This window comes from Lepisosteus platostomus, chromosome 5 (genome assembly GCF_059453375.1).
Source record: "Lepisosteus platostomus isolate fLepPlt1 chromosome 5, fLepPlt1.hap1, whole genome shotgun sequence".
Lineage (NCBI taxonomy): Eukaryota > Metazoa > Chordata > Actinopteri > Semionotiformes > Lepisosteidae > Lepisosteus > Lepisosteus platostomus.
The window spans coordinates 68,840,235-68,866,347 of NC_142615.1; the positions used below are offsets into that span (position 1 = coordinate 68,840,235).

At 47.1% G+C, this 26,113-nt stretch overlaps 2 protein-coding genes across 2 annotated transcripts in view; both read right to left on the minus strand.

Moving 5' to 3' along the window:
• LOC148671925 (GTPase IMAP family member 7-like) overlaps positions 1-26,113 on the minus strand; it is a 396,318-nt gene that overhangs the window by 78,754 nt on the left and 291,451 nt on the right. The gene's annotated exons all lie outside the window — the stretch shown is intronic.
• The window catches only part of LOC148671932 (uncharacterized), a 49,784-nt gene continuing 34,936 nt past the window's right edge, over positions 11,266-26,113 (minus strand). Inside the window, exons 3-10 of the mRNA XM_088632759.1 lie at positions 16,500-16,621; positions 16,148-16,212; positions 14,516-14,730; positions 13,453-13,700; positions 13,089-13,211; positions 12,424-12,577; positions 12,216-12,260; positions 11,266-12,129 (exon numbers count right to left, since the gene is read on the minus strand). Of these exons, the coding sequence (XP_088488885.1) occupies positions 11,852-12,129; positions 12,216-12,260; positions 12,424-12,577; positions 13,089-13,211; positions 13,453-13,700; positions 14,516-14,730; positions 16,148-16,212; positions 16,500-16,621 (1,250 nt within the window). The 3' untranslated portion in view covers positions 11,266-11,851. The remainder of the gene's footprint in view (positions 12,130-12,215; positions 12,261-12,423; positions 12,578-13,088; positions 13,212-13,452; positions 13,701-14,515; positions 14,731-16,147; positions 16,213-16,499; positions 16,622-26,113) is intronic.

Here is a 26,113-nt window from a genome sequence, read left to right on the forward strand (position 1 = left end):
ATATATGATTTGGGCAAACAGAGCCGCAAAGAAGTACATTATTGGTTGTTGTTTTTTTTTTTGCAGTTTTATCTAGAACAAGCGATGCTTAAACCTTTGTCTGATTCTTGTGAAACTATCCACACGACAGTTACAGTACCTAGGAGTTGACTTCAGTGATGTCACTGATGGGATGTTTCTAAAAATCCATCCTCTGTAAAACGTCTTCTCTAGTTGTCCTGCATATGTATTCGCTAATGAAGCTGTGTGTTCTGAGCTTGGATCTCTACATTTCTGTATGAACCAGCTTAGAGGGCTAAAGACAGCTTGTGTTTAAATTGAGTGTAAGGCAATTTATGCTTCTAAAGTCATGGTCAGCATTTATTATTGTACTGTGCTGTAAACTTGTTCTGTGCCAAGTCACATTATTTTATAGCGTTTTTATAGCGTTATCAAATCCGGTGCCGCTGTGTGTTAGTTTCCTGACTCCCATGTCACATGGTCTGTGATTGAAACCTATAAAACCGGTTTAATTCGTCACAGCCAGCACTCCGGTTGTAAAGTAGAAGCAGGCAAGATTTCCAGCGAAAAACACCTCCCCCTTCTTCAGGTGTGAGGGTCTTCTGCTCAGAATGAAACGCTAAAATGTAATGTAGGCTCTGAATGGGTTCAATTATGATTTGGGCTTGATTAAGGTCGCTGCCTTTCATCTAAAACCCTACTTGAATCCTTCTAAACTAAAAACCAGTGTTAGTGAGTTCTAAATAAAGAGGTATCCAGGTAACAGTGAAACGGGCGGACAGTCTGGGGAGATCGCCCGTTTTCCATGTAAATAGTTCCCTGGTTCCGCACCCCTTGGTGTTTCTCTCGCTCTCTCTCGGGTCACCTGATCATTAGCTCAAAAGATTTGAGTGCTTTGTGTATATTCTAATGGTAGTGGGGGCAGGGTGTGTGGGAACAGGTTTGGTTGAAATTGCATTGGAGATCTATGTTCTTCACACCTGAAACATTTTCTCTGAAAGCATTTTCTTCGCAGTTTAACCGATCTTGTTACAGCATGTTACAGTTTACTATTATTAACCATATTAATTTTAAGTGCTTAATGTAAAATCTTGTAAAAATATATTTTCATTGTTCAAATATACATTAAGTCTGACTATCATATAAGAAGTTAAATACAAAACTAAAGAAAAAATAGGGTTAAATATAATTCAAAATATTTTGCTAACAATGTTAACTGTTTATGAATAATAAAATGTATTAACTAAGGAGTAGGATGGCACAGTTGTTAGTATGTTTTTTGTTTTGTTTCTTTTTCATAAATACAACAGTAGTACCTGATGTCTCAGTGGCTTTCAAAATTAAATTATGCATGCAAACCTGTGAACTAGAAAGATAACTAAGATATCCATCCATTTATAATGGTGGCAAAGTGGTTAGCATTGCTATCTTGCAGCACTGGGGTCCTAGGTTCAATTCCTGCCATCCTGTGTGTGTGGGGATTACATGTTCTCTCTGGGTTACATGGTTTTTCTCCATATGTGTGATATGACTCCCTCTCGCACTCCAAAACATACTGGTAAGTTAATTGGTTTATGGGAAAACTGGCCCTGGTGTGTGTGTGTTTGTGTCTGTCTGTCCTGTGATGGACTGGCGCTATGTCCAGGGTGTATTCTGCCTTGTGTCCGTTGCTTACTGGGATAGGCTCCAAATCCTCTGTACTGGATAAAGAGATTAGAAATGGAAGTAAAGGCACTGTGTGGATGGAACTATACACAGTGTTAGAAACCCACTATGAAATGGCAGCATCTCACTGAGAATAAAACATTTTATAGTGCTGGCTTAAGGAAACAGCCTTTCCACCTCTCTTGCACATCAGTATCCATACCTAGTTATTTAAACAAATTGCCTCTAATTATAAACATCTTAATATGCTGGCTCTGTGGATCCGCATCAGCTATGTTTGCCCATTCCTTCAATTCATGTGCATCCAACACACAGTTCAATGCCAGCAACTACACATAATCTAAAATACAATCCTTATTTCAGTATCTATGTAAACATATAGTCTGTTAACTTCATCATCTTCATCAAAAGTATGCCTAACCCCATTAGGAAGTGTTCTTGTTATAAGTGTATTCCTCAGCTTTCCCCAAATTATCTTCCTCTTGCCAACATCTCTAGTCTTTTATCCTGCAATAACTCAGCCAACACTTAAATCTCCAAAAGCTGCTTGTGTTAATTTCTTTAAATCACAAATATCATGTGTAAATACTGGCCATGTAATACTCTGCATTGTGGAATAATAGTTTATTTTAAAGGGAACTAGAGAAACTAAGAACTAGAGAAATCAAGAAAGGCTTTTTTTCTAGAATTAATAAATGCACATCCTGTTCACTGGGGAAATTAAATCCACACTGAGCAATCTTCAATATGTTCAGAATATGACAGCAAGAATCCTATCAGGGATGCATTACACCTGTTTTCAAGTCCTTGCACTCGTTACCTATCAGATTTCGAGTCAACTTCAAAATCCTTATCCTCCTTATATACTGTCCTACAACTGTTATTATTGATCACCGAATTATTGTACTTGACATGACTTCATTCAGCCTTTCCTGAACGTCTATGACAGGCAGAGAGAGTGCTGTTTCTGGTGCGATCTTTTGCAGCTGACATTTCACTGTTTTAAACGAACAAGAAATTAGATTGCTCATACAGTAAATCACTTATCCTATATAAACACAGCGTAATTGCCCTCCGAAAATCCTCTTTTTCTTGTTCGTTTTAGAGACCTTGATCGAAACTGATTTTAGATGTCAGAAAGGATTTATTTTCTCTGTATTTCCTACATTGCTTTGTCGAGATTTTAACTTTATATCTAACTTTATATCTAGGCTCAGATTTCAACTATAAATCGTACAGTAATTAATAGCAGTAAATACTGATGTTTTGCGCCCTCCTACCACAAAAATATATGTTTAAAAAAATGTCATGTTCCCATAAAAAAGTCATGCCTTGGAGTATAGACCCCCAAAGGAATGCCATAGACTCAAACTGCAAAATAAACACATACAGAAAGAAAGTATTTGTATTGTAATTGCAAATCCTGGTACTGTATGAGTGATTGGTATGACTTTCCTCATTACAAATCTCTTATTAGAATTTAAATTTCTCTGTAACTCCAGGTCAGAACAGAGAAAATGTAACTGCCTTAAGGAGTTTACGATTATGAAAAATAGAAGGATAAGCATGATACGTATGTCTTCTGTCATTTTCTAAGTCATGTTACTGAGCACCAAATCTTATTGAGAATATGAATCCATTTAAGGTATATACCATTAAAGTAACGGTTTATTCCATGCTGAAAATGTTTGTACCAGACTTTTTTGAGGCCTGTTTAATTGTGTCTGAAGTCTGATGTTGTAAATTTTATTGTTAAAAAGATCCATGAAAATGTCACTACTAAAGTTAGCTGGTACTGTTGGTATTGTAAGTGGCAAGTAGAGCTCATATTATAGATTTTGTGTAGTTGCTAGCATTGAACTGTGTGTTGGATGCACATGAATTGAAGGAATGGGCAAACATAGCTGATGCGGATCCACAGAGCCAGCATATTAAGATGTTTATAATTAGAGGCAATTTGTTTAAATAACTAGGTATGGATACTGATGTGCAAGAGAGGTGGAAAGGCTGTTTCCTTAAGCCAGCACTATAAAATGTTTTATTCTCAGTGAGATGCTGCCATTTCATAGTGGGTTTCTAACACTGTGTATAGTTCCATCCACACAGTGCCTTTACTTCCATCCATTTCTAATCTCTTTATCCAGTACAGAGGATTTGGAGCCTATCCCAGTAAGCGACAGACACAAGGCAGAATACACCCTGGACATAGCGCCATTCCATCACAGGACAGACAGACACAAACACACACACACCAGGGCCAGTTTAAATCTAACCTCAGAACCTTTCTTTTCAGAAGACTTAGTGTCTGTATCTGCTTCATTTTCTAATTTTGGTAGCACCTCTAACTGCTTGTCTTTCTTATATGCATTTACTTTGTAATCTGTGGTCCTTTTATCTGTTTTTACATCTACTGTATTGCTTTGAGATGACACCTTTAATGGTGATATATCAAATAAAGTTTTTTATTATTGTTATAGGGAAACATGATCAGATTTTCCCTGGTTCAGAAAAAAAGATCTAAAGTATACTAGTTTGTCACTCTTCTCATTCCCTTTGCTAAATGACTTTTCATACTAATCTGATCAATCTAACTGCCAGTTTTCTGTGCTTTCTCTATCCTGCTAGATTTGCAATTATTCTGAAAATTTTCATCTTGAAATAACTCATTTCTAAATACCCTTTTCACTGTTAACATCTTGCAGCAACTCTGCGACAAAATATACACTCTGACAGTTCATCCTGCTACCAACATTAAATAAAACAAATCTTAAGATTTCTATATTTATGTCTTTATTTAGTGGTTTCATTAGTGACAAAGGCTAAACTTTCTTGGAAAAATGTCTTTTAAGTGTTGCGGAAAAAACTGACTTGCTTTAACAAAATATGTTTACAAATCCTTTCACCTGGCATTTTCGTAGTTAGAAATTATGGAACGCTCTGTTAAAAGCAAGGGAGTTTTTATGTCCATTGCAGTTCTTTTGCAACATGAATATAATTATATCGTTATTAATTTCTTGAGATACGCGATTCCATATTATATTCCCTTTTAATCAAATTCTAAAAGTATGCTTGTTGACTCCGGTATCGCGTTAGTTAAAGACTTCGATGCTTAAAATGTTTATGGAGAAATGGAATACTGGTGTGTATTTTTTTCTTTAAAGTACCGAGACCAGCTATATACTGTATGTTTATGTTCCAAAATTAAACGTGTCTGTACCGCTCACTTTGAATGGCTGCATCTGTACACAACCCTCAGACACACAGCCTGTAGACACAATGAGCAGACACACACAGCCCGCAGACACACAAGAGCACACACAGTAGGAACAACGTAGTCTCACATAAAACCTGAAGGCGCTCAAGAATACACAACCCTCAGACACACACAGCCCACAGACACAACCTTCAGACACACACAGCCCACAGACACAATGAGCAGACACACACAGCCCACAGACAGGAGAGAGAAACAGACAGGAGATCGAGGAGCTGAGAGAGAGCTGAAGACACTGAGACAGGAGCAGGAGAGAGAGAGGAGGAGCTCAGGCTGTGTTATCGGAGTGACAGAGAGACACAGAGACACTGCCGCAGGTCAGTCACTGATCCACACAGTCTTTCCCAGCGGGAGAGGAAGACCGGATACTTCCTGGACACAGAGTGAGGACTTTCCAGGAGCAGAAGGCTCCCAAGGGCAGGACATTCTCGCAGAGCGCCTCCTGACCATCCTGAGACTCAGCCCGGACAACCACGGAACGGCCAGTGTGTCCGAGTGCCAGAACTTTCCTTTGTTCTAAGAGTCTAGAGTGGAGGTTGCCAGAGAGTAACCAGCAGCAGGCCTCGTGAACAGGTCGGAACTGTGGACAGCTGAATCACTATTCAGAACTAGCGCTTCATCAGGAACGAACCGGTCTTCTTCCTGACTTGCTGGGATCCACAGTCATCTTTTCTCCTGTGCACAAACTGTGCTAGTTAAAGCTAGTTGAATGCCCAAACCCTATAGAACTGGTGCCTTCAGAGAGCACACTAAATGTGTATAATTGTAACAGAGGGGCCCAACAGGAGCAGCAGCAGGAACAGTGATAGGAGCTGCAGTAGGAGCTCAGATAGGAGCTTTACTGGGAGGAGAAACCAGAGCAGCACAGACTCACACACAAGAGCGCACACAGCCCGCAGACACACGAGAGCGCACACAGCCTGCAGACACACGAGAGCGCACACAGTAGTCACAATGTAGTCTCACACACAACCTGAAGGCACTCAAGAATACATAACCCTCAGACACATAGAGAACACACACAGCCTGTAGACACAATGAGCAGACACACACAGCCCGCAGACACACAAGAGCGCACACACACAGCCCACAGACAGGAGAGAGAAACAGACAGGAGATCGAGGAGCTGAGAGAGAGCTGAAGACACTGAGACAGGAGCAGGAAAGAGAGAGGAGGAGCTCAGGCTATGTTATCCGAGTGACAGAGAGACACAGAGACACTGCCGCAGGTCAGTCACTGATCCACACAGTCTTTCCCAGCGGAAGACCGGATACTTCCTGGACACAGAGTGAGGACTTTCCACTGAAACACTGATCTCTTCCTCGTAAGAGATCCGACTCACTGAAAACCAGCCCTTAGTGCCCCATGTGAAGAAAACTCATTTTAAATAATGTTCTATTTTGATCATGTTTGTATTTGGGTATTCTTTGTATATATATATAAATATCATGAATACTTTTGGATATAATTCTGACATTGTATATGTGTGTGTAACAGAGTATATGTGTGTAACAGTGGAACAGTGAGTTTGTATCCAGCTGTGGGTCTGGCGGTGTCACACCCGGTAGAAGAGCACAGTGTCGCTGACCGGGACTCCGAGGTGGGAAAGTGGCCGGTTGTGGCCGAGATGGCGAGCAGCTGTTTCCGGCGGGCGCCAGGCAGGGTGGGCCAGGACAGGCGTGAGGCGGCCGGGCTGTGTCTGCAGTCCCAGCGGGGGCGTGTGCCTCCTTCTCACAGCGTGTCTGGTGTGGGTGTCCGAGGGGCTGCTCATGAGGGGTCTTGAGGAAGAGACAGAGGCGCTTCAGCGCGACGGTCAGCCACACTGCGCGCATCAGGCCGGCCGCTCGCTCGGACACACGGACCTTTCTGGAAGAGAAGCGCGTTTTCACCTCCTTCAGCCGGAGTGCAGCTGCAGAAACACACCGCTCGCTTGTGCAGAAGGACGTTGAAGCGCCGCTGGAAAACCGACGTGATGATGAAAGACGTCGGTTCATTACGGCGCCCAGACCCGCTGCCGGCTCGTCCGGCAACTGGGACTTTATATCTCGCAACGGCGACTTACAATCTCAGAATCGCGACTTTATTTCTGGTCATTGGGACTTTATATCCCGCAACGGCGACTTACAATCTCAGAATCACGACTTTATTTCTGGTCATTGGGACTTTATATCCCGCAACGGCGACTTACAATCTCAGAATCACGACTTTATTTCTGGTCATTGGGACTTTATCTCTCGCAATGGCGACTTACAATCTCAGAATCAAGACTTTATTTCTGGTCATTGGGACTTTATATCTCGCAACGGCGACTTACAATCTCAGAATCACGACTTTATTTCTGGTCATTGGGACTTTATATCCCGCAACGGCGACTTACAATCTCAGAATCACGACTTTATTTCTGGTCATTGGGACTTTATATCTCGCAACGGCGACTTACAATCTCAGAATCACGACTTTATTTCTGGTCATTGGGACTTTATATCTCGCAACTGCGATTTACAATCTCAGAATCACAACTTTATTTCTGGTCATTGGGACTTTATATCTCGCAATTCCGAGTCAGAAAAGTCATAATTTCGAGATCTAAAGTCGAAACGGCGAGAAACCGTTTTTTTCTTTCCACTCCCTGGCGGACACGGCTTCCACAGAGGAGGGAGAGAAATTTATTCCCAGCTGAGGAGCCGCTCCTGTCCTGGAAATCCCGGGAAGGACTGGGACTCCCCTCCTGTGGGCTGGGAGGCTCTTCCCGGGTGTTTCCGCAGACGAGGGGAGTCCTGGTGTCCTGGGAAAAGGCCCCCTGTGCTGCGGGCGTCTCCGAGAGAAACGGGCTGTTTGTGTGGGAAGATGCTCTTTCCTCAGGAGGGGAAGAGCCGAGCGGGAAGGAAAGTTCTGGAAGTGCGTCTCCTCTCCGGCTGCTCCAGTCCCAGTGACGGCGACACCGGGACAGGACAGGAGGGACGAGCGGGTCCTCTTTCCCACACGGGGGATTAGTGGGGTTTGTTAGGACACAGGACAGAGAGATAGTGCTTCTAGATAGAGTGCTTCTGTACGGGTAATAATAATAAAATAATAATAATAAATAATAATAATAATAATACATTTGAATGATCTCGCTGCTTCGGCGGACCGGCGCGCGCCGGCTGTTCGATTCTTAACGGTCGCCCGGAGCTCCGCCATTAAAAAACAAATAAAATAAAAATAAAACCAACTCCAAGCCGTGAATCTGCATCATCTTCCTCTTCCAGCTCCTCCTCTCCTGAGGGGAAAGAGCGGCCTGCTGTCGACAGGAGGGTGGACACAGACGGGCCCGCTCCCGGAGAGACTCGGAGTTAAAGACCGTCTCTCAGAGAGACTCCAACTCCCCGGACCGGTGGACACGGGTGAAAGAGACGGCCGGCGTCGTCATCATTATTATTATTATTATTATTATTATTAGACCAGCAGGGGAGGGCAGTCGCGGGCAGTTCGGTCGGTCCGGTTTCCATGACCACGGGGCCGCTGACGATCCGCTTCAGCCCGACAGCAGGTTTTATTATAATAATAATCTACTTTATTTTATTTTATATAGCACCTTAAAAGGTGGGTTCTCAAAGCACTGGATTACAACAACAATAAATAAAAAATGTATATATACAAGATAAAACAAGTAACAGGTTTCAGGTGTGAAGAAGACTGCACGGCCGAAACGTTGTGTTTTCTTTCTTTCTTCTTTCAGCCTGGAATAAACCTATTACTTGTTCTTTTATGAAATCGAGACTGTATTAAATGTGAGTGAACTTCATTATTGTGAACTGTTTTCTCATGTCACTTCCAGCTTTTCAAAGCTTCTTTGAGCCTGTAGTTTATATATAAATATTTATTAATAACATAACGCTATGGGGTTCAGGCAGGCGCCCTTGGCACATCAGGTCGGCCCCAAACCGTGGGGGGCTCGAACCCAGGACTCCAGCGTCACTCACCAGGGACCCAGCTTGTTGAGCCGAAGAGAGAACTCTCCCCAGCCCAGTGGCTGTGGTCCTGCTATCACAGGGAAGGGCGGTGATGTCACCGCTCTGGTACGCCGGCTCTTACACAGTGGCTGGCGGCCGTATGCGTTACAATACCTTATATGGTACTCCAGTCCCACAGCAGTTATATGAGCCTGGTAGTTCACTGTAATCACTCCAGTAAAATGTCCTCAGTTGGGTAGAAATACAAGATTGTTTGAATAGAAATATATCCAAAAATAATGTATAACCTGTGTGTAGTGTGTATAATGATTATGAGCCCAGTCTGGACTGGTCAGAGAAGCACAAGGACAGAAGAACAGGGATTAACAGCCCTGAGCTGGTCTGTCTCACCAGATAGTGCCCAGTGTAGAGTCTCACTGCCCCTGACATTGGAGTCCAGCTTCTCTGATGAGTCTCTATCAGGCTTTACAGACTGCTGGGGTTAACAGCCCTGAGCTGGTCTGTCTCACCAGATAGTGCCCAGTGTAGAGTCTCACTGCCCCTGACATTGGTCCAGCCTCTCTGATGAGTCTCTTAAGAATATTGGTCCATTAAACTGATAAGGTATAAAAACAGGAGAAAGATCTTTATACACAAATACTGTTTGATACACAGTGAAACATCTCAATAGTTTCTTCCAATTACTGTATATATACATTAAATCTCAACAGTTCAATGCAGCACATAAAGTAACACTATTGTACTGTCCCTTTTCTTGGTAATGTTCATCTCCCAACAGAGGATGATAAAGCTGGAATTCAGTTGACTAAAGTTAATAGAAAAACCTTCATCTGTAAATGTTCAAGGCACTTGGCAACTCAACAATCACATGTCATTACATAATAATGCTGGCAAAAGGAGCCTTCTTCAAGAGAAGTATTGAGATAAGATACCATCTCCACCATGTTGGAGTCTCCACAGGAACAGGAAGTGGGATGAGGGAAGAAGGAGGGGCTTCAGATGGGAGGCTGCTGTGATTGGATACAAGCTGGGATGGAGCAAAGCTGCTGTTATTGTTCTCTTTAAACATAATTCATTTCATTTAGGTTAAATACATCCGTAAGATATACATTCATATGATTAGAGAATGTTTTAAGTGAGCAACACCTTCTCTCAATCATCTTCTGTGGCCTTTCTCTCTTGTGCTGCTTCAGCTTCTCATTCACACTCCTGTATCTCTTGTATGTCTCTTCTGCTTCGGGGGACTGAAATACCAAACTACTTTACTGTATCTGTCTACAACTGAATTGAGTCTCTCTACTGTCCCTTTGTGTCACTCTACTGCCTCTCTCAGCTCCTCGATCTCCCTCCTGCAGTGAACTGTGCTCCTGTCCTGCTGGAGTGAACTGTGTTGTCGACACACTGACCTGCTGGAGAGTCTCTCCGTGTCTCTCTGCCTCCTCTCTGGCCTTTTCCTCATAGTGCTGCCTGAGCTCCTCCATCTCCCTCCTGTGTGTCTCCTCTCTCTCCTCTCCCTCTCCTGCTCCTCTCTCACTCCCTCCATCTCTCTCTGCAGCCTCTCTCTCCCCTCTCTCTCTCCTCAGCTCCTCCTCCAGCTCTCTCCTCCTCCCCTCATCCCTCTCCTCCCTCAGCCTCTCCTCCAGCGCTCTGATCTTCTCCTCTCGTGTCTGGATCTCCTCCTCCATCCTGCGGAGGTGGTTCTGCAGCTCCTTCTGGTGCTTCTCCCTCAGTCTCTTGGAGGTTCGGTACCTTTTCAAATCCAGTGATCACATCTGCTGATTGGCTGCGACATCATCAGGTGTAGCTCTTCAGGCTTCTCATTGGCTGTTCGTCTTTCAGATGTTTGATCGGTTACCCCCAGCTATAGCTCAACTCCAGAGGAGACCCGTCACCCCACCAGCTTGGGTCCACATGAGTATTTCCTGTCATGGGAGATGTCAAAATGGACCCCCTGGTTTGTGTTATGGGTCAGGACCTGATGCTCATCAGAGAAACCCACCTTGGACACACTCCCAGGGGCTGGACTCAGCAGAGCTGGACTGTTGTTCACTCAAGGGCAGAGATTATTGGTAAATGTTTATGATACGCCTTGGTGCTACAGAAGTTTCATCTGAAGTGCAGCACCTCCAACAGCACAGTGTCACAGAGCTCCAGAGGGAACAGCGCCACCTGCTGGTCCACAACCTCCACACACAGCAGCAGCGTCCTGGTTTCCTTACAGTCTCCCAGCCTTGCTGAGCTCCGAGCTCTGAGGGCATCAGGCTACAGAGTGGCAGCTCTGCTGTGTTCATGGGCTGGATCAGTGCAGGCTCAGAGGAGCCTGTGTGACCTTTGTCATGGAAATATAACTATCAAGGAAGCCACAAGAGAGAGTTCTCACCTGAGTAAGGTCTTTATTTCAATATTGCAATTTTGGGAGCCCTGCAAAGTGCAACCAGAGACTCAATTTGTACAAGCAGTACAGGGTTTTTATAAGACGTTGCGCTGTAAAAAAGTTCAGCACTTGGTCCCTTCTAAAACTTCCCCTTTCTCTAAGAGAAAACAGATTACATCATAGAGCGAGAGAAGAAAAACTAGATTTGTTATTCAAAGCTTATCAGTTACTTTCAGCTAATTCTAATGACCCAGACAGCATATATTGTTTTGGTACATTGTCTTCTAAACTAACCTAAACAGTGTACTTTGTTGACGAACTGTTTTCTAAAATTCCGCACGTACTGTAGCACAGCAGTTACATCCTTGAAATATATTATCTAAAAGCACCAATATATTTTTTTCAAAGCTCTCTACATTTTTAAGAATCAATTTACTTATTAGATTTCCACTTCAGCTTCCTCACGCTCTCTGTGTGGCTCAGGGGCGTTGCTGTGAGCCGAGAGAGGACGACTGTGTGTCCCTCAGGAGTGACTCCCTCATGGTGAAACACTGTAGTCCTACAGGGTGTCCTTACGCTCCTTCTCTATCTCAGCTGCTCCACAAAGGGCTTCAGTAATCCTTGTATCACTGGGTCGTTCCGAGGAATTCTGGCCATGGCTTCCTGAACGACGTGAACAGACACTTCCGTTCCGAAGTGGGAGACGATCCTGTGGGCCAGGTCCTGCTTCTCGGTGTCTCCAAGTCTACCCCGGGGCATCCCCTCCTGGTGCAGAATGTTCTTCAGCTTCTTGTACTCGTCTGCTTCCAGCTCCTCGATCACTTTATTCAAGGCTCCTTCCCACCCTTCGCTGCTGGTGATTCCTGACACAAACACAGACACCCTTCTACTGGCTGCTCGAGGGCTGAGGAACCAGCTCTAGATACTCAAAGAGGACAGAGGGACTCACTCTGAGGGGCAGAAGTATTTGGGGTCCTGGTCTCAACAGCAGGGACTGCAGAGAGAGAAAGAGACAGAGACATGTTCACCCTGACCAGCACAGCACCCACAGGACACACAAGATGCATCTCAAGTCAGCTATTGCCTGGCATGATTGTCATACTCACTAGCAGGCCATACTGACCTCTAACCCACCATGTTCTCAGTAGATCTGTTACCTGGCAGCTGCACAAAGCGCCTCCACACCCTCTTTTCTCCGTCCTTTGTGGCGCATTTCAGCAACACCAGGTCCAGACTCCTCGCACCGTGGGCCAGGAACACCTCGAACGTAGGGTGGAAATTCGGGCCATAACTGCAGTAAAAGCACTCGGACTGGAAGAACAACAGTAACGCTGTGTTAAAGAGCTAGCAGTCTGTCACGCAGGCAAATCCTTTTTGAGCATGAAGTCAGCTGGACTCCCTCTACAGACTCTGTGACTCTGCTTTCTGCTTCTCTCTCCACTATCCTGATTCTCCTTGATCTCTGACATGACTGGCCACATCCTCTTCCTGTCCTGGGTATTTCAGGTGCTGCTCTTGGCTGGTTCTCTTCTTGTCCCTTGAACTGCTCTTTCCAAGTGTCCTGGTGAGGCTCTGGCCTTCTCCCCCCCTGGTGTTCTTCATGGGTCAGTACTCGGGCCCCTTCCTTTCTCTGTGTATCTGCTGGATGGGTCCACCTGTTTCATTGTTCTGATGATACTGATGATACTCAGATCACCCTTTCATGACCCGAGTCTTTCCTGCTTCTCTCTCTCTAGATCTTTCAGTCTCTCCCTCATGCTCTCTTAACAGTTTGGGTCATAAAGGCCAGTGATCTCCGTCTGTGTCACAGGCGAACCATTACCTCAGGCTGGATTATCTCAGTCTTCTTGCTGCTGCTGGACACTCTGTACGTCGCTTTCGGTGTCAGTTTACAGGTTGAGCTCGTCTGAATGAGGGAGCTCCTGCAGTCCTGCTGCTCGGTGACCTGTGGAGGAGAGGAGAGGACAGGGTGACACTGCTGGGAACGGGGGAACAGAAACATGCCACGACGTCGTGCTGGAGAAACAGACGGACAGAGACAGGAAGTGCTGGAGAGACAGATAGAGGGACAGGAAGTGCTGGAGAGGTAGACAGACAGAGAGACAGGAAGTGCTGGAGAGGTAGACAGGCAGAGACACAGGAAGTGTTGGGGAGATAGACAGACAGAGACAGGAAGTCCCCTGTACCTGGCTGAGAAGTACGTTCTCAGGGAGCACAAACACATTCATCTTGGGCAGCAGGTCCACGCCATCCCCCGGCCGCAGGAACAGCAGCACCTGTCCCTTGACATTGAATCTGAACACGCTCTTCACGAGGCCCCACAGGGACAGGCCAGCGATGGACACCCTCACATGGGTCTGTGTCACCTCCAGGGGCGACAGCACCTCAAGATTACCACAGCTCACATGGGCCACCGACAGGAAGTCACTCCTGCCTACAGGAAGACACTGAGACAGTCATGATCCTTTTGGCTGTTTGTTGTAAGACTGGGCTCATCTTCACAGCTTCCAGTCCAGTAGGAGAGCCCCACGATTCAGTTACACCCCTAGACTCCACCCCAGCTGTTCCCTGTTTGTTCCAAGGACTCATCCCTCTCAGCTATAAAACTTTGGGCTCAGAGCAGTGGGTGCAGCACCTTTGTGGAGTTGGACCACCTTGGTTAGTATTTGCCAGTTAGGCCTCAAGTGCCGGGTCAGTGAGATGGGTTTGTAAACCAGAGACCATCAACTCAATGCTGGAGGAGCTTGTCTTGGTTAAACCTGAGTACGTTGGCTCCAGTGTGATTCGACAATCAGTCACGTCCACAGTAGAGGACTGCCGGAATGGAGAGGCTCACAAGAGCCAGCTCTGCTCCTCATTGACTTCCATTCCAGCTCATCTTTCAACCTAGTGACATGACACGACACTTAGGGCTGAAGATCACTGATTATTTCTGTTAACGATGTGACATGGACTTCGGTGGCCATGAATAACTGAATTAAAGTAATGAAGCCTTTAACTGAGATTAATTAAGGGCCAGTAATGAAGCCCTGGGATTGAGGTTCAGTAATGGATTGGAACAGATTCCAGAAGCTGGAGAAAAGGATGAGTCCAGCATATCCCAGAAGCAACCTCATCTTCATTCACACTGTTACACAGAGGGCAAATTGTCACCAGACTCAGTGGTAGAGGGTAGAGTCTCCTGCTGTAGCTGAGCTGAAGCTGTACTCACTGTCAATACAGAAACTGTTAACATCGCCTGAGACTCACGGCCATCGATCTCGCAGTGAGGTAGCTGCAGTTCCGTCAGCGCCCCCTGGGGGCAGTGTATGTCAAACAGGGGTCCTGCAGGAAGCTGGCCAGTGGGGGACAGGAGCGCCATGTCCCAGTGTGTGGTCTGATACTCCAGTTCGCCCCCCGACGCCATCACAAACACCAGCCCAGTGACACGGCACCAGAACTGACCCGCGGACGGGCAGAGATACCTGCACAGGACAGCACACTGTCAACACACTGCACAGAGACAGAGGACACCACACTTTCAACACTCCACAGAGACAGGGGACACCACAGACATCAGGGAATTGACACTGAAGACAAAATAAAGAAATTCTACGCTTGCAGTACAGTGACACAAAGAGAGAACTGGGGCAGGACTGTGTGACAAAGACACAGCACTGACACTGGAGACACAGAAATATTGAGGTTCCACACTTCCCTACTGCAGTCTGGCATGTTTATCCTTATTAATTATTATTATTATTATTATTATTGCTTACACTTATATAGCGCTTTTCTGGACACTCCACTCAAAGCACTTTACAGGTAATGGGGACTCCCCTCCACCACCACCAATGTGCAGCCCCACCTGGATGATGCGACGGCAGCCATAGTGCGCCAGAACGCTCACCACACATCAGCTCTCAGTGGGGAGGAGAGCAGAGTGATGTAATGTAGCCAATTCATAGATTCATGGGAATTATTAGGAGGCCATGATTGGTAAGGGCCAATGGGAAATTTGGCCAGGACAGTGGGGTTTCACCCCTACTCTTTTCGAGAAACACCCTGGGATTTTTAATGACCACGGAGAGTCAGGACCTCGGTTTTACGTCTCATCCGCAGGACGGCGCCTGTTTACAGTCCAGTGTCCCCGTCATTATACTTGGGCATTAGGACCCACATAGACCGCAGGGTGAGCGCCCCCTGCTGGCCCCACTCACACCTCTTCCTTAGCTAAGAAGAAGCTACTGAATTCCTCTCGTTATTGTTTTAAGGACTAATGATACGTGATATGAGTGCTCCGAGTGTTTAAGTTTCAGTCTCGTGTGAAAGTACACAGGAGACCGTAGTGATGGGCGAGACTGAAGCAATGTATCTATTTTAGTGTCATTTCTCCGTGAAGCTGTCAGGTTGCAGGAGAGCGAGTCTCTGGAAAAAGATGTGACTGTGAAAATCCCTTCTGCTGACTTTTATTCAGATAAACTGCGAGTCCACTACCATAGCAACTGAGCGCTTCCGCTGAGATACCGCAAGATACTTGGCTGGACCGGGATGACATTATGATTGACGGGCAGCTTAGCGAGTCAAGAGGGAGGAGTGGCACAGGAAGTAGACCAGTGGCCTTGTGGGAAATGGAGTTTACCTAGACCGCTGTCGTGCAAGTGAGCAGAACAGACATCTGGCAGCTCCTCACTGGGACCACAGGAAACTGTGCATTTAAAATAACGAGACAAACAACGGGTCTGTATGTAACATCGAGCAGTGTGTTTTGGAATTCTGTTGGTCCTGAAGGTCTTTCGGCCTCAAAATATGCCTTTTAGTGATGTTCAGGACTTCCTATGTTTTAATCTAATTTTTGCTTGTTAAGCAAAGGACGGCAAAAAAGACCAAAATATCAGGTACCTGTAGGTTTCCTTCCTGTTCTGAAATTTTATTTCAGGAGTGAATTCAGTCACGTTCCCTGGGACCTGAAAACGAATTGAGATGTCACAGGTGTGGAGGTAAAGATACAGGTGTGTCTCCAGTGTGGGAGAGGAGATGTCACAGGTGTGGAGGTAAAGATACAGGTGTCTCTCCAGTGTGGGAGAGGAGATGTCACAGGTGTGGAGGTAAAGACTCAGGTGCATCTCCAGTGTGGGAGAGGAGATGTCACAGGTGTGGAGGTAAAGACTCAGGTGTTTCTCCAGTGTGGGAGATGAGATGTCACAGGTGTGGAGGAGACCGAAAGACTTTTCCTGGAGGTACAAACACTTACTTTGGTTCTGCTAACTTCATCAGGCTCATCTCCCCCAGACAGTGAGCCCTCAGTCTCAGGTATCCCAGACAGTGAGCCCCCAGTCTCAGGTGCCCAAGGTGAATATTCCTCAGCTGCTGGACCTGTTGAAAGAAAGAGCTGAGCACCACAGAGTGACAGGCGTGAGTCTGTCTCAGTATCTCAGTTGCTACAAACTGTTGAATACAGCTGTCTGATCTTCTGAGACGACCTGACTGCTGTTTTGACACCATCATCATGATAATGGGCTCGTTATGGTTATCTGGTGTGATGCTGCTCACTGTGTTTAGAGTCCACTGTGATTCTCGCGCTGTGCAGACATCTGGGTTCCTCTGCGTGTTCAGGATCCCTCTGTTTCCTGTATTTTAGAATACTTACTTCATATCGAAGTCTAATCACACTCCTAGAGAAAGTGTGGATCATCCTGGATCAGAAGGGACAGTCAGTGAATCCGAGCGAACTCTCTTCCTGTTGTGAACTCGTGACTCGCACTAATATTCTTACAGGACCTTGAGAGAGAGGGTCAGTGATGTAGGAGAGAGAGCTGTGTGTCAGTGTGTCATACACACAGAGGGTCAGTGATGTAGGAGAGAGAGCTGTGTGTCAGTGTGTCGTACAGACAGGGGGTCAGTGATGTAGGAGAGAGCTGTGTGTCAGTGTGTCGTACAGACAGAGGGTCAGTGATGTAGGAGAGAGAGCCGTGTGTCAGTGTGTCGTACAGACAGAGGGTCAGTGACGTAGGAGAGAGAGCCGTGTGTCAGTGTGCCGTACAGACAGAGGATCAGTGATGTAGGAGAGAGAGCTGTGTGTCAGTGTGTCGTACAGACAGAGGATCAGTGATGTAGGAGAGAGAGCTGTGTGTCAGTGTGTCGTACACACAGAGGGTCAGTGATGTAGGAGAGAGAGCCGTGTGTCAGTGTGTCGTACAGACAGAGGGTCAGTGAGGTAGGAGAGAGAGCTGTGTGTCAGTGTGTCGTACAGAGAGGATCAGTGATGTAGGAGAGAGAGCTGTGTGTCAGTGTGCTGTACAGAGAGAGTACTGTACTTCCTCTTCTCTATCTTCTGCAGAAGTTTTCTGTCCATCATGTAAGGAAAGACACTCATTTCTGCCACCATGTCCTCTATCTTCTCCAGCAGCTCTGTGACCTGAGTGCGGTCACCCCTGTTCTTGTTGTTGAGAACATGAAACCTGTTCCCACACTTCTCCACCAGATACTGGAGCTCCTTCCCTCCTCTCTCAATGTGCTGCTCAATGGTTGTGTCTCCCAGTGTGTCCCACCAGGTGAACAGCACTATTGGGTCTCTCCAGACTCTCTCACTGAGGAGTTCCAGATGTTCTCTCATCTGATAAACAACACAGACATTTTTCCAATGTCTTCCTTGCTCATCTTTACCAAGGGCGCCAATACTTCAGGAGGGCCCTGTAGAGTCCCACTAACACTCTGAGTGTCCAGTGGCAGTTCTGACACATATGGGACTCCTGTGTTCAGAATGAACCTTTATACCACCTTATTTTAAAAATACATGTAAAAAACTGTAAAATCATTCAGTCCATCCTGATTCTTCAGTAGTGAGTCTAAAATGTCACATTTCATAAAGAAATGTTTGGGACTCAGCCACCTGGCTGGGAAATCTGTGTGTTGTATAGTTTCAAACCGCTTAGAAACTAACTACTGTGATCCACACTGAAGAGAACTAGCATGATGTTAGTTCAAAAACAGTGAAACTGACAAGCTGGAGGAACTGAGTCTCTTTAGTCTGAAGGGAGTGTCCCACACTGACAGGGTGAAGATAGGGAACCACGTACAAAGAAAATATTCAACATCCTCAGTGACAGTCAGTCATCATTAAAGACCAGTTAGATATTGACACCTCAAAGTTCCTCAGAATTAACACTGAGGCTCAAAGCAACACTAAGACTTAAAATCAGGAGTGGGAGGCTCTACTGTACACAGAGGGGGGTGGGAGAGGGGAACAAGCTGCCCAGCCCTGTTGTTGAAGATGATACCCTGGCTTCTCTCCAGACACAGCTGGATGAGCTCCTCCAGTCAGGACATGGGACTCTACTGTACACAGAGAGGGGTTGAGGAAGGGAACAAGCTACCCAGTCAGGACAGGAGAAACAGCTGCACGAGAACCTGGAATCACTACTAATTATGGGCCAAATAAATTCCTCTGTTGTTCATCTGTACTGATTCCTCTCTGGTATTATCAGCTGTACAATAAACACGGCCCCTGAGCAACAAACAGGAAACGATCATATCTGAGCGTGTCTGAGCATCATGAATACTAACAGTGTGAATCCAATACCATCAGCACACAGTCAGGCTTTACATCAATCATTCTACCTTTAATAAACACCTTATATTTAGTGAATTTCAAACAGCTTGAGTTGACAGAACCGATCTCTGATCGCTGAGAAGAGAAAGTGAAAGTAAAACAGTTCCGGTCTCTCTCCTTGTTCAGACCCCGTGTGTCTGACAGACAGAACACACTCTCAGCAGACAGGAAGACACTTCTCCAGCTGCTGCTGTGCTCTGTGACAGAGAAGAGACCCTCAGTGACTCCCTTACCGACACTCTGACAGGTAGAACAAGAGAAAACTCACCAGGGCTGAGCACTAAGCTCCTAAACTCTGCCATCTCTCTCTCTCCGTCTCTTCCTGCTGATCTGAAGGGCAGGACTATGTCCTCTCAGTGGCCCTTGATAAATTTACTGGGTTCAGTTAATGATTTACTCACCAGAGCAGAATGAAGTCTTGGGCGCCGCCTGATATGAACGTTTCTGGTATATCTAATCACTTAGGAATTTAAAAATACTTTTAAAATTATTTTTCATAAGCAAACTCTCTTGTTTGGGGTTCTGGAAAGTTTATCTCAAAGGATCTCCAAAGCACTTTACAGTCAGGGACCCCACTTCATCCCACCTGCAAACAACTGAGAAGAGGGAATTTGGGGAGTACAGACCGAACCCCGACTAAGCAACACCCCTGACCAGCAGTCGGGACACTGGGGTCACACCCCTACTCTCACACACAGTGTCCTGATCTGTACTTACCAGCAGTCAGGACACTGGGGTCCACACCCCTACTCTCACACACAGTGTCCTGGGATCTGTACTGACCAGCAGTCGGGACACTGGGGTCCACACCCATCTGGATCTATGAAGTCAATGAGGCACTGCAGTACTGCGCAGTCCCCGCCAGGGGGAGACAAGGCACCAGAAGTCAGAGGCTGGAGCTGAACTGCTTCAGGAGAGAGACAGATTGGGTAAACAGCAGGCCAGAGAGAGAAGGAGAGCAGACAGTAGATAACAGACCTGAGGATTTCATCGGCTTGTTCCCCCCTCCCACCCCTCTCTGTGTACAGACCCCCTCTTAACCGCAGATGCCTGAGCGCAGATTGACCCCAACCTCCCCCCACCCCCCTTGTCTGAGCCGCCCCCCCAGAGCCTGTGACGGTCTGGGGACGAGTACAGTTTGAGGACAATCTCCTCTCTTCCACCGGCTCCAACGCAGACCCTCAGTCGGCTCTTCTGCAGCGTCAATCCCTCCCCAGAACAAACACAAACCACACCGCTGCTTCTCCGTCTTTATTCATCTGCTCACAGAACATACAGAGACCGGGGGCTCCCTCCCTCACGAGGAACCCCAGGCCACGGCCAGGCGGAGAAAGGAGAGCGATCCGGTGGGGTCTGGGGATTTCGGACCAAGGGGCGGTCAGTCTTAGTCCTCTGGGCGTTACTGTGGCGAAATACTCCCTCCTGTCCTGTTTTTAAGGTCCAATTTCCTTTTTTATTGAAATAAAATCTCTTAGGAAACTTAGGGACTTAGGAAACACAAAGACCTCAGTCGGCTTCAGAGGAGAAACCGCCCTCCTCCCCTCCCCTCACTCACGATGAACGCAAGGTTAAAAATGAAGACGACCCGCAACCTCACAGGCGTGTCCGTGGGAGTCTGCTTGAGCGACGCAGAAACACGTCCACGCCTGGGGCTCGCCTGCCATTCCCACACAAGAGAGCAACAGGAACCGGAAGTCCAGGACTCCGTCTCTCGCCGGGGAGCGTGGGTGGTGTTGTTTTTGTGGGTGGGGGTGGGAGAAGGGAGTGAAACACCCCCACCCCACGATCATTTCACTCGCTGCCATCGACCGATCGATTATACAATGACAAATCATGGAGAACCGTTCCATTTCCTCACGGTGAAGGAAGAGTAGCACCACCTCCGCTCTCACTGAAATACTCTCCATCAATAAGACGCACGAGTCTCTCCGTCAATAAGATAGATAGATAAATAAGCCACGCAGGAAATCAATAAATAAACAAACAGAGCGATAAGGCGCCACGGGCGTCTCCGCCCACGAGTCCCGGACTCCCCTCTCCGGGCGGCAGCGGTCCGGGTCCGAGCTCGGGTTCGGGTCCGGCTGGCCGGTATGGGTATCGGTATCGGGCCGGACTCGAGGGCCTCTCCCGTCACGGTCGGACTCCACCCAGAAGGGGGGCGGGGGGGGGGTTACAGGTCACAGGTCACAGGTCGGAGCTGCAGCTGAGAGACGCCGACCAGGAGCAGCACCTCACCGGTCTTCGTCACTTCGGCCGCCGCCGCCCCCTCTTCCTCCCCCGCCCTCTTGCCCTCCCTGCCCCTGCCCCTCGGGGGGAAAGCTGGCGGCGGGCAGCGCCAGTTCGGACCTGGGCTCCTCGGAGACGTAGATCTGGAGACACAGCGCGGCCACCAGCAGCAGGAGCAGCTGCTGAGCGGAGCCGCGGGGCTCGGCCGCCGGGGGGCGCTTCTGCACCTGGGGGAGAGAGAGGTCAGGGTCAGGGAGTCACGCTCGCTGGGGTTCGGGCTGGATGATATTAATAATAATACACTTCTATAGCTCTTTCCTGGACACTCCACTCAGAGCTCTTTACAGGTCATGGGGATCCCACTACCGCCACCAGTGTGCAGCTCTTTACAGGTCATGGGGATCCCACTACCGCCACCAGTGTGCAGCTCTTTATACAGGTCCTGGGGATCCCACTACCGCCACCAGTGTGCAGCTCTTTACAGGTCATGGGGATCCCACTACCGCCACCAGTGTGCAGCTCTTTACAGGTCCTGGGGATCCCACTACCGCCACCAGTGTGCAGCTCTTTACAGGTCCTGGGGATCCCACTACCGCCAGCAGTGTGCAGCTCTTTACAGGTCCTGGGGATTCCACTACCTCCACCAGTGTGCAGCTCTTTATAGGACATGGGGATCCCACTACCACCACCTGTGTGCAGCCCCAACTGGATGACCCCCTAACACTAATAATACCACTGCTAACAACAGTACTACTACTAACACTAACACTACCACTGATAACAACAGTACTAACACTAATACTGCTAACAATAGTACTACTACTAACACTTAAAATACTACTGATAACAATAGTACTACTACTAATACTACTATTACTAATAATACTAATAATTATTAGTATTATTATAAATTACTAATACTAATAACTATTAATACTACTACTACTACTACTACTGATAATACTAATACTCTACTAATACTACTGATAATGATAATAGTAGTAATACTACTACTAATAGTAATAATACTACTAAGTAATACTACTAATACTAGTAACAATCTCCTTCACACAAGAACTGCACACACGGTGTACAAATCAGCTGACTGGAGAGTAATTTCCGACGGTGATAAACACAAGAAATAGAACTGACCTTGTTGGTTTCTCTAAAAACACTACAAGTCCTGTCAAAGACAAGATATGCTCCACTAGAATTGTTGTCTCTGACCGGTGAGAAATTTCGTTTGTTGTGCGAAGGACTCAGCAAGAAGAGATGTGTCAATTCAGGTGCAGTTGTTTATCGTGAGGGAAAGCACAGATAATATGGGCTTTAATGAATTAACAGTGAAAGTGTAGCAGGGGGCCTCGTATGGACTGCGGTTGTGTCTAGTTTTTGTTATTTGCATTTAAAGATTTTGCTTGTCTTTTGCAAACAAAATCTAAGCTAAGACTTTTACATGAAACATAATGCAGGAGCAGCTGCAGCCTAGGTAGACGTGCCGAAACCCACGTTACGTTGTTATTATTTACTTTATTATTTATTATTTCTCACTGAACACTAGCGCCCCTCTATGATCACACACTAAACACACTACTGTGCCACTGTGACCACACACTGAACACAGTACTGTACCACTGTGATCACACACTGAACACACTACTGTCGCACTGTAATTACTCACCGAACACACTACTGTCCCACTCAGATGACACACTGAACACAGTACTGTGCCACTCTGATGACACACTGAATACACTACTGTGCCACTGTGATCACACTATGAGCACTGTATTGTCCCATTATGATAACTCACTGAACACACTACTGTACCACTCTGATCACACACTGAAGACTGTACAGTGCCACTGTGATCACACAGTGAACACTGTACTGTGCCACTGTGATCACTCACTAAACACTACTGTCCCACTGTGATTACTCACTGAACACACTACTGTGCCACTTTGATCACACAGTGAACACTCCTATACCACTGTGATTACTCACTGAACACACTACTGTGCCACTTTGATCACACAGTGAACACTACTGTACACTGATTACTCACTGAACACACTACTGTCCTACTGGGATCACACACCAAACACAGTACTGTGCCACTGTGATCACACACTGAACACAGTACTGTCCCACTGTGATCACACACTGAACACAGTACTGTGCCACTGGGATCACACAGTGAACACTGTACTGTGCCACTGGGATCATACAATAAACACTGTACTGTCCCACTGTGATCACACAGTGAACACTGTACTGTCCCACTGTTATTACACAGTGAACACACTACTGTACCACTGTTATTACACAGTGAACACACTACTGTACCACTCTGATGACACACTGAACACAGAACTGTGCCTCTCAGATGCCACACTAAAAACACTACTATGCCACTGTGATTACTCACTGAACACAGTTCTGTCCAACAATCATCACACTCCGAACACACTACTGTCCTACTGTGATCACACTCCGAACGCACTACTGTGCCACTGTGATCACACACTGAACACAGTCCTGTGCCACTGTGATTTCTCACTGAACACTAGCGCCCCACTTTGATCACAGTACTGTCCCACTGTGACAACACGCTAAACACAGTACTGTCCCACTGTGTCTGTATGAACCCCTCTCTCTCTCAGGTCTCTCGCTCTCTCTCTCGCTCTCTCAATTCAATTCAAGGTGCTTTATTACCATGACCGATGGGTACAATCAGTGTTGCCAAAGCAAATAAAAATAATAAAATTAACATGGAACAAAACAAAAAATAGAAGTAAAATAAAATCTACAGACATTTACAACAAAGACATATTATAAAATACTGACATATACTGTTGGGGGCTGGTGCATTATTGGGAGACAGACTCACTGTTCCTCAGGCTGTGACAGGAGATCACACACTGTGCTGCCAGATCAACTGAGTTCCCTCCTCCCTCTCCCAGTAGGATTGGGACCTGTTGTGGTTTTGGCAGGTGTGGGAACTCTGGGATTAGATTTCTGAATTTCGGGAAGAATGTTTCTCTAATCCCAGAGTATCTGTCACAGTGCAGTAGGAAGTGCACCTCTGTCTCTATTTCTCCCCGCTGGCAGTGGGAGCACAGCCTGTCCTCTCTGGACAGCCAGGTCTGCCTGTGTCGCCCAGTTTCTATGGCCAGGTTGTGGTCACTGAGCCTGTACTTTGTCAGGGTCTGTTTCTGTTTGTTATTTTTTATTTTGGTCAAATATTCAGCTAGTGTGTATTGTCTGTTTAGGGTTCTGTAGCATTCCAGTTTATGTTGTGTTTGTGTGTGTGTGTCCCAGTGTGTGAGATATTGCTGTTTGATCTGTGCTGTGATGTGGTTGAGTCTGGGTTGTGGTGCTCTAGCAGTGCTGTCCTGAGGCTGGTTAGTGTCGGTGTGGCTCAGGTTAGTGAGCCTCAGGACCAGCTGGCTCAGGGGGCTCTGCTTTGGGCTCAGCAGGGCTTTGTGGTGGTAGGAATTTTGGTCGCTGTTTTTTAGGTGTAGCCAATACTTTAATATTCTTTTCTGTATGTTTATCAATAGTGGGTCCTGGCCTAATTCGGCCCTGCACCCGTTGTTAGGAGTTTTTCTCTGCACACGGAGGATGTTTCAACAGTTTCTGTGGGGTGTTTGTCCCATTGGGTGTAATCCTGGTCTGTGAGGGGACCCCACACTTCACTGCCGTATAGGGCAATGGGTTGGATTACCCTTTCAAATATTTGGAGCCAGATTCTTGTTGGTGGGTTGATGTTGAAGAGCCTCCTTCTTATTGCGTAGAAAGCCCTGAGTGCCTTCTCCCTCAGTGCCTTCACTGCCAGGTCAAAACTCCCGGAAGAGCTGATGGTGAGACCGAGATATGTGTAGCTGGATGTGTGCTCCAATGTGTTGTTGTTCAGTGTGAATTTGTACCTGTTTCTCTCTTTGTTTCTCGCGAGACTGAGTGAGTGAGTGGGCGGAGCTTTGGTGGGTTTGATCGTGTGGCGGTGTTTCTTCACTGGTTTTGTGTTTTTCTGTCTTTTTTTGGGGAAAAGCGAGGTTTATTTTCTCATCATGGCCGGTTCTGGAGGCTCTGATCCTCCAGACCTCTCCTTTGAGAAACTAACTTGACGCCATGGTGTGAAAATCTCCCCTGCGGAGTTCTGTCCGCTTGAGAGGTGCGTTCTTGCGGTCGGGGAGGTCGTGGGCTGCAGGAACATCAGGTCCGCTTCCCGCATGAGTGGAGGTATAGTCATTTTCCTGCAATCTACCGATCTGGCAAACACCCTGGTGGAGAAGGGAGTCGTCCTGGACGGCACCTTCACCCAGGTACTGCCTCTCGCGGCCCCGGCTCGAAAGATCACCCTCTCCAACGTGCCTCCGTTCATGAGAAATGAGCTGCTGGAGAGGGAGCTGTCCCGGTACGGACAGGTGGTCCCTCCGATCAGGAGGGTCCCTCTGGGCTGCAGGGCACCGCAGCTGAAGCACGTCATCTTAAAAAAAACCCACAGAAGAGATCAATGTGGGCCTTAAATTTCGGATTGACAGCTGTGACTATGTTGTATTCGTGACCTCGGAATCGATGAAGTGCTTCAGGTGCGGGAGCGAGGGGCATGTGGTGAAGAACTGCCCGGAGGTGGAGGAAGAGACGGGCAGGGAGCCTCAGCCCCAGGGCGCACAGGAGGCCAGCCGACAGCGTCAGGCAGCGGGGAGCGGAGCAGCGCAGGGAGGCAGCGGGGAGTCAGAGCCCACGGCCGGGGTGCAGGAGAGGAGATCGCTGGAGGGAGCAGGTGAGCCCGAGCCGGTGGTGTCCCAAGCAGGAGAGCAGACAGTAAAGAGTGGACCACCGCAGCCCTCAGAAGAGCAGGGAGCCCCCCACACCGGAGAGGGGCTCGGGTGCGAATGACTTCAGTGATCAGGAGAGATGGCGCCTGAAGAGCCTTTTAGGTAAGATCAAGGCAGGACCGCGAAACGCACCTCAGCACGAATGAGTCCTGTCCCTCACATCACATCACTATCCGTCTGCGTGCT